The 8,308-nt window shown below is 57.6% G+C and overlaps 1 protein-coding gene across 1 annotated transcript in view; it reads right to left on the bottom strand.

Annotated features, from left to right (window-relative positions):
• Positions 1 to 819: 819 nt before the first annotated feature.
• Positions 820 to 8,308, bottom strand: part of GMEB1 (glucocorticoid modulatory element binding protein 1) — a 10,878-nt gene continuing 3,389 nt past the window's right edge. The window contains exons 3-11 of the mRNA XM_026044660.1: positions 8,088 to 8,238; positions 7,647 to 7,729; positions 7,111 to 7,235; positions 6,080 to 6,183; positions 5,457 to 5,611; positions 4,659 to 4,787; positions 3,838 to 3,975; positions 2,636 to 2,758; positions 820 to 2,193 (exon numbers count right to left, since the gene is read on the bottom strand). Of these exons, the coding sequence (XP_025900445.1) occupies positions 1,487 to 2,193; positions 2,636 to 2,758; positions 3,838 to 3,975; positions 4,659 to 4,787; positions 5,457 to 5,611; positions 6,080 to 6,183; positions 7,111 to 7,235; positions 7,647 to 7,729; positions 8,088 to 8,238 (1,715 nt within the window). The 3' untranslated portion in view covers positions 820 to 1,486. The remainder of the gene's footprint in view (positions 2,194 to 2,635; positions 2,759 to 3,837; positions 3,976 to 4,658; positions 4,788 to 5,456; positions 5,612 to 6,079; positions 6,184 to 7,110; positions 7,236 to 7,646; positions 7,730 to 8,087; positions 8,239 to 8,308) is intronic.

The following is an 8,308-nucleotide window of genomic DNA, read 5'->3' as shown; positions in this document are numbered from 1 at the left end:
GCAGAGCCCCTGCGAACTCAGCACAGGGCTTGGGGCGCAGGCTCCGGGGCGGGAAAGGGGGGACCCGGGGCAAGAAGGAAGGGGGACCCGGGCCGGGAAAGGGGGGATCTGGGACAGGAAAGGGAGAATCCAGGGCGGGAAGGGGGGGATCCGGGCCAGGAAGGGGGACCCGGGGGAGGAAGGAAGGGGGATCCATCCGTCTCCRGGCCCACTGGCAGGGGAGCAGGGGGAAGGCGCCGGGGCGCAGAGGGGCGCAGGGCCGTTAGCGGGCAGGAAGGTCCCGCTCGGAGCTGCCCCGGAGCCACGCGCCATCCCGCGCCACGAAGCACACAGGCCGCGCTTGCTTTGCTCCTTTTAATGCAAAAAAAAATATATAGAGCCAACCGCGTCTCCCTGCCGCCCGGCGGCTCCTGGCTGCTGTTCGGCTTCACGTTCCCCAGCAGCCCCCCCATCCACTTCCCCCTTCCCGCTTCCCCAGGGTGCCGGAGCAGAGCCCCCGGCTCCCAGCGACAGGAAGAGAAGGGGAGAACGCAACACACGGAAACAGAGGCAGCAGCGGGAGGGAAGCAGGGGTGCCCGCTCGGAGCGCCGCGCGCCCCAAAGCCGCAGCACAACATGCTCTGCGCCGCCCCAGGCCCGCGGCCCCTCCAAGCACAAGGTGATTTTTTTTTCCTTTTTTTTTTTTTTCTCCTTTTTTTTTTCTGCCTTTCTGCACAAGGCTGAAGCGAGCTTGGCGTTTCCGAACAGCGCGTAGCACCAAGTCTGGCCTGGTGGGGCACGGGAAGGAGAGCAGGGGCCGCGGGAAGAGGCCGGATGGGCACGGGGGACCCAAGGCCAGCRAGAGCAAGGCCAGGCCTTGGCATGGGGCAAATCCGGACAGGGGAAGGGAGCAAATACAAAAAAAAATAAAAATAAAAATAAAATAAATAAAAAACACTTGCGTGGAGGAGAACACAAACAGTAAAGCCAGAGTTACTGTTTTCTTCCCCAAAGCAATAATAATAATATTAATAATAATAAAAAACATCCCAGCTGAGGTGACAGCAAAGAGTCCAACTGCATTTCCTTCCCTGGAGGGAAATAAAGATACGGATGAGGCAGCTGCTCCACGGCAGAGCCACCTCCCATGGCCACATCAGCGCTCCAGTCGCTGGTGCTGGCTCCTGGGAGCGCGACGGAGCCGGGAAGGGGCCGGGAAGCGCCTGGCGCTCGCCCTGCGCCTCCCGCCGCCGCAGGAGCCTCTGCACAGCCGGGATCGTTCAGTGCTCCACGGAGCCTCTCCCAGGTTTCTCCGCCATTGTTTGTTCTTTTTTTTTTTTTTATAAAAAAAAATATATATAATATATATATATTTATATACTGTACAGTGAAAATATCCATGGAAACAAAAGGGGTGGCTGGGAGAAAAAATAAAAAAAGCTTAACAAAAAAGCCCAAAAAAGAGAAATCCCCAACTCTTCCCCAAAGCACCGCTGGCCTTTCCCTGCTAGTCCTCCAAGACGACAATCTCCACATTATGGACCTGGTGCTGATGGTCCTCCACCTCTCCCACCACTTTCTCCTCAGTCCTCAGCTCCGTCTCCAGGATGACGGCTTTGCCCTGCGAGCCGTCGGGATCCACCTCGGGATCAGGCGCCGGGTCGATCTCTATGATGGTCTGTCCGTCATCCGAGGTGCCCTCCACGGCCTGGATGGTGGAGGCGAGGCCGGACTCCATGGCCACCAGTTCCACGGGGTTGACGACGGCAGCCACGTTGGCCAGGGCGCCGCCGTCCTGCACGGCCGCCGAGCTGAGCAGCGCCAGGCTGGGCGACGGGTGCAGGGCCACGGCGTCGGAGGCGCCGCTCTTGCCCGACGACACCACGGTGGCGTAGCGGAAAAGCTGGGAGCCGCTGGGCAAGGTGTGCACAGTCACCGGGCTGGAGCCCTGGCTGATGGTTGCCACCGGGATGTTGCCCACAGAGAACTGCTGCCCGACGGGCGCCAGGGTGATGGGCGAGATGACGGTGAACTGGGGCTGCTGGACGGGGGCGGAGGGGCTGAGCACGGTGGCAGAGGCCGGGCGCTGCAGCCGGGGTCTCTTGGGGGGCTTGGGAGCGCCGACGGGCATCAGCACCACATTCTGGATGCTCTGCGCCTTGGCCTTCTGCTCCCTGGCCAGCTTCTTCTGCTCCTCCAGCTGGCGCTCCAGGTCTGCAAAGAGAAGCGAGTGGGGCGCGGGGCTCGGGCAGCTGCGCACTGGGGTCCCACAGGGCCGCTCCGCCCGCCCATGCCACGCTCGGTGGGCACAGGCTCTGTGATCTTAGCRGGATCCCTTTGCAAGGAGCCCAGCATCTGCCCCTGGGACATGGTGCAGGGCTGGCTGGCTCTACCCAAACATCTCCTCCCTCCAGCCTTGTCTGCATGGACACTGGGGGTCACAAGGAGCCCAGTAATGTCCCCGTTACGCAGGGCAGCCGGGGACTAGGACATCCCAGGTAAGAGCAGGTCCTGCCGGACGCAGCTCTGCAGAACCCTCCCAGCTTCTTGGCTTCAGCTCAGGCTCAGTCACCCCAGACCCCAGGCAGCCTCACGCCAAGACAAGAGCTAAGAGCCCCTCAAAGAAGTTCACTTGCTTCTCTGGCTGGCTTCGTACCTGCCAGAGCATAAAGGAACTGYTCTTCTCCTTGCTCGGTCTGGTTTTTCCTGTTGTCCAACACCTTCTTGACTGTGTCCATTAGGCCAAACGTGTGAGCAACATTATTCAAGACAGCAGCATCTGCAAGGAAAGTCYAGGTGGATGAGGGCTTGGTCCCACCGGTGGCCAAGACAGACYCCCAGCAGATGCTCCTATGTGAGACACCTGCAGCTGCTTTCCATTGACCCGGCTCTGCTCTTCCCAAGGGCTGGCCCAGCTCCCTCATCCTCCTGCCATCCATGRACTAAAGAATCGTCACCAATCAGGTGACAAAAGAACTGAGACAGTGATGTGCCACCCAAGCAGCGYAGAACTGCTGCATATGAAAACATAATTTGCAATCATAGAGAAACTGACCTACAAACCATCACCCCGTGCTGCTGGCAGTGTCATTGACGTGCCAGCTCCACGAAAGCTGGGCACAATTTCCATTACAATCCAGCGACTTCAATCACTCACAACTTCCAAAAAACTCCTCAGAGATCTACCAGCCCAAGCAGAATTAAAGGAAAAATAACCTGGGTGAAATGAAGTCTGTGGCCACATGGGTGTTCTTGCAGTAAGAGCGCCAACCTGAGCTGCGCTCAAAGCTCCCAGGGCCCAGTGCTAAACTGCCTTAGGGAACTTATYCAAGTTAAAAATAATCCCCCAAAAGGGGAGGGGAGTTATTTTGAACCCAGATCAGTTCCCCTTCTGGTTCAGCCCCCAAAACGGGTCTCGTGGTGCAAGCCAGGGCAGAATGAGAAGCAATAGGGCARGACCTATTGAAGTTGGCACTGCTCTGGGGAGAGGTGTTTGAACACGTGCAGCCCCCAAATCCAATCTGGACAGGTCTTAACAGGCACGGGGGGCTAGGGACAGCTGCCCCACAGTCTCCCCACAGCGCTACCATCACTTTGCTCATGGGCAGCCCGTGTCCTTCCATCTCACAGGGCTTTCAGGAAACGCACTTCATGGGCGGGCAGGCTGACATCACACCCAGGCTCAAATCCCACCGCTTAGCTAACRAGCAGCAACTTGGTAGCCCATCTACCATCCCAACACAATGCCTTCACATTGTGAGGCTGGGTCCTTGTCACTCGTTTTGATTTTCATTTCCTTTTGCCTGCAGCTGCCTCAGCTGCATCCCTCAGCCACTGCCAAACCTCTGGCTAACCTACCTGTCATCTGGAAAGGAGACTGGCCCAGCCGCTGCTGAACACCTCGTAGCACCTCTTCTATCTCCTTCTGGATGTTGCAGACAACCTCTTCCATCAGCCCCACATCAGCTATTCCCTTCCAGAACATCAGCGTGTCCTCTGGCACAGGGAAAGGAATTGGGAAGCGGAAGAGGTCAACGCACATGCACAAGCACTTGGTGTTTTCCCTCAAGGCTACCTTAACYCCCTGCCAAGAGCAGCAAGCTGACAGGCAAGAGTAACTCTGCAAGGCAACTTCTGATGTGGCCGTCGGGGCAGACATGATAAGCAAAAAACAACAGAAGAGACAAAAGGAAACAAAGGGAGTAGATCACTAGCAGGTTTTCAAGCAGCATATGACTTCCAAGGCAACACTCTGTTCATCTTCCCAGGACGCAAAGCTCACAGTCTTAAGTTGAGGGAACCACCCAAGCAGATCCCTAGAAGGGCAGGGAGCTGCGSCGGAAGAGACGCGGCCAAGAGGGATGACAAGGGAACTAACACGGGATACTCAGGTGCTGCTGCTCAAGGCTGGCAGGTAGTTCCAGCCTTCAAATGAACCAAAGGAGCCCTCACTGCACCTAGAGACAAGTGACAAAAGGGATCCCCCATCAACCGCCAGGCCGGGGCTCAGGTCCCCCTCTCCCTGCAGCAGCAGGAAGCTCTGCTCGACAGGGACTTGGGAAGGGCTGGGACAGCCAAGGAGCTGGGATGGCTCTATCGCTGCCTCAATGCCCCCASTTCCCAGGCTCCACCAGGCGACAGGCAAGGAGAGCAGGACACAAGCCGCTGCCTGAGCTTACCCGAGATCTCCTCYGTGTCCTTTTTCATGCCTTCCTCAGTGGCCATGGTGACGGCAGCCGTCAGAGCCGAGTTCCACTCGATCCCCTCCTCCATGCTCTCCTCTGACAGCGCAATCTGGGTGATGCTCCCTGCGGGGAAGGCAGCGTCAGCACCCAAAACGCCAGCCCCGAATCCCCGCTTCCCTCTCCCTTATGCTTCTCAGGCTCTTATTCCATCTTGCAGAGAGGTGGTTTGTGCCTGGCCTCTTTAAACCAAATTAGCTAAAAGGAATTATAGCTGCTTCTCATTGGAACGGTAATTGTGAAAGGCTCTGGGGCTGCTGAAGGGGAAACCACGTGCCCTCCGAAAAGCAAACTGGATTTCTAGCACGGTGCCAGAATCAAAAAAGGGAAGAAACAAGTGTCAGCCCAGCCACCCAGCAACTCCCTACCCCTTGTCTCATCACCAGAAAGTTCTTAAATCAGAAATGTCCTCATCGCTCAAAAAACAATAGGGTTAGGAACCAACCTAGCTTATAAAAGGAAGGTAAATCTGACTCAATTCAAATTTCTGTGTCAAATTTAAGACTCCTCAGCCAATGTATAGGTACAGGAAGGTGTGCGGTCATGTGGCCAAGGTGCTTTTCWGGATCTTCACCTCAGCCTGGAGACTACTCTGCCATCTCATTCATGCAGGGTCCTAGCGTGTGTCCCAAACAGAGGGACCTGGGGAGGGTGCAGAGCACACGTGTGGCAACCCAATTTGCCAAGTCCAAGGAGGGAGGGAATGTCACGAGTGCCCAGTCACATCCTCCCTACCGTCCGCGGATGGCGGGGTCTGCACCACGCTCTGCTGCCCGGGCACCGGTGCCCGGGCGCTGCTGATGAGGAGGTCGAACTTGGTGCTTCGGCACGTGTTGGTGCAGACCTTGTCGTGCTGGTAGAAGTCGATTTGCCCCGAGTCCATCATCTTCCTGTGCAGGGAGTGGGGAGAGAACCAGGCTCAGCTCAAATCTCAGCCTGGAGACAAAAGGGAGTATTCCACACAGGAATACTACGGCCATGGGAAGGAGAGAGAAAAGCAAACCCAGCTCTGCCCTGCACACAAAACATCCCCCGAAAACACCGTCCTCCAGCTCCGTACACGGCTCCATTCCCAGGCCAGCCCCACTCCATCCCCACCGAGCACGACACCCATACAAGGCCGCTTGGGTATAGGATGAAACATCTTTACACTTGGGCTGTGGGGCCAGGATCCCAGCTCACATCCCACATCTGAGGATCCCAGATCCCAGGATCCCAGCGCTGCAGGCTGCTGCCCAGGTGTCGGGAACCTCCAAGAGATCTGCTGGGGACTGTAAAGCAACCCAGACACCTGCTCGGGCCCTCGCTGCTGCAGACAAGGCTCTGAGGCAGGATGCAACAGGGAACAGATCAAATACCTTAGCATGATTCCTCCGAGACGAATGGCTCTCTTCCAGTCCTTTAGGGTAGACTTGCCAGCCAGGTGAACAAAATGCTTCGGGCTGATCAGCTGGTCATTGAACTAGCAAGGAGATAAACAACAGCCCAGTAAGCATAGGGGAACAACACTTGTGGAGACCGCGTTGGACATCCAACCCCTTTCAGCTCATCTACGCCCCCATCTTTACACAGAAAGATGAGCTGCTTCCCAAGTCCCTGTCAAGAACAACTTTAACCCCTTCAACACAGCGCTGCTCATAATAAATAACAGAACAGGTGTGTTTGCAGAACAACCCGCCGCTCATCGACATTCAACACACATCATGTRGCTGGGAGCAGCCCTGAAGGCTTCGGTACGGAGCACGAACAGATTAGCTCCTTAGTGAACATGTACAGTCACCCTGAGATCATTACAGGAGACTGACTACATCRCATGGCCAAGCAGCCTGTGGCTGACACAGTTATTCCCTCAGGCACCTGCTCTGTCCTGCTCCAGTGACCGAGACAGCTCCCGCTCGGGGCCGGCCATGGAGCGAGGGCTCCACAGCGGCCTCTGCACACGAGCTCTTACACTAGCATGTTGCCAGGTGGAGAAGGCAGCAGCGAGACGTCTCCTCCTGATGCATCCCGTTCCCTGAGCACGTGGCAGCCTCAGGAGCGGGACACAAGAGGAGCAAGACGAGGCCGAAGGGCTCCGGCAGATCCCACATCCCCTACCTGCTTTCAGTTCCAAGCCTCTCATTGAGTCCCAGATACAACTTCACTTTAAAGAGCAATCAAGAACAGCACAAAAAAATAAGGTGGGTGAAATAATTCACTCCTTATCTTGCACTTTTCTTTTGCTGCTTCTCGTGCTAAAACCAACTTTAGAGTTAACAGTCCAGCACACTGCAAATGCAAAATCACCCAGCTCCAAGGCAGGGCTCAGATGAAACAGTAGGAAGGTCCACGAAGGTGGAGGCCGAGCGGCCAAGAGTGGAGCAGGAATCCACTGCCCGCAGTTCATCACCTTGACACACTTGACATTGATTCCCGGGCAGACAAACTTCTTCCACAGCAGGATGGCTTTGCTCTCGCCACACGTGATGGGATAGGCGATCTCAATCTCCTCATTTGTTTCAATGGTGCTGGGGTCTGTGGGAAGAACAGAGAAAAAATTAAACCTTCCGCCCAGGAGGGTCCAATCCTGCAAGGCAGGAGCCTAAAGCTCTCAAGTTGCGAGGTCTAGACTCAGGAAGCCAAAATAAGGGCTGTTCCAACTCAGGATCAGTCCTCGGGGAACCCGGCACCAGGATTCCGACGTGTCCGCAGGGAACAGAACAGAGCTCTAGGCGCTGTTGCTAGGCCTGAGCTAACAGGAGCCACCTCCGCGCGACTCCTCTGGCAGGGGGGGCACCCGGCCACCCCCGGGCCCCCTGAGCGTGCRCCCCAAGCCGAGGTAATGGCTACAGTCCATCTGTGACGGTGCTGGCGGAGCGGAGGAGGAAGCGGCGCTCGGTCGGACGTTCCGGGAGCGGACACAAGCGCGGCGCCGGCGCCACTCACCGATGGCCTCCTCCAGCTTGTGGATGGTGTGCGTCTCGACGGCCACCACGGCCGCGCCGCCCTCCGGGCCCTCCTGGTAGATCCTGCGGGGAAAGCGGCCGTGGAGAATCGCAGTTAGGAGTTGGCATCCGGAACGCAGGGTTAAGACGGGGCTCGCCTCTTCCTCGCCGGGCCCAGAGGGACACGAATCTTTTGTTTTATACAGCTTCAGTTACAGGCTTTGGGGTTTGGGGTGGGGTGATCTTTCTTTTTGGCATATTCACAATGCAGTGGGGATTCCACAGACCACAACACGCGGGGATGTTCCCAGGCCTCGGGGCTGCCGGGACAACTGAAACCGCTTCCCGGGACATTGTCCCTCTGTTCCCAGGGCTGGGATGTGCCCCAGGGGAAGGGGCCCTGTCGTGTCCCCTTCACGGCGCAGGGCCCGGCCGCACTCACCCCTGCGCCACGGGCTGCAGCTGCAGGATCACTTGGGTCTTGGCGTCCTCGGGGCTGCCGCCCTCGGGGCCCGCGCCCGGCACCACCACCACGTCGCCCACCGGCACGCTCACCTCCGCGTTCGCCATCTCTCGCATGGGGCGCCCGGCGGCTGCAGGGGAGAGGCGGCGCTGGGACGGGAACGCGGCCGCTCCGCCGGGAACGCGGCCGCTCCGTGCCGT

Source organism: Nothoprocta perdicaria, unplaced genomic scaffold (genome assembly GCF_003342845.1).
Source record: "Nothoprocta perdicaria isolate Ctin4 unplaced genomic scaffold, notPer1 scaffold_375, whole genome shotgun sequence".
Lineage (NCBI taxonomy): Eukaryota > Metazoa > Chordata > Aves > Tinamiformes > Tinamidae > Nothoprocta > Nothoprocta perdicaria.
This window is presented reverse-complemented; position numbering and strand designations above follow the sequence as displayed.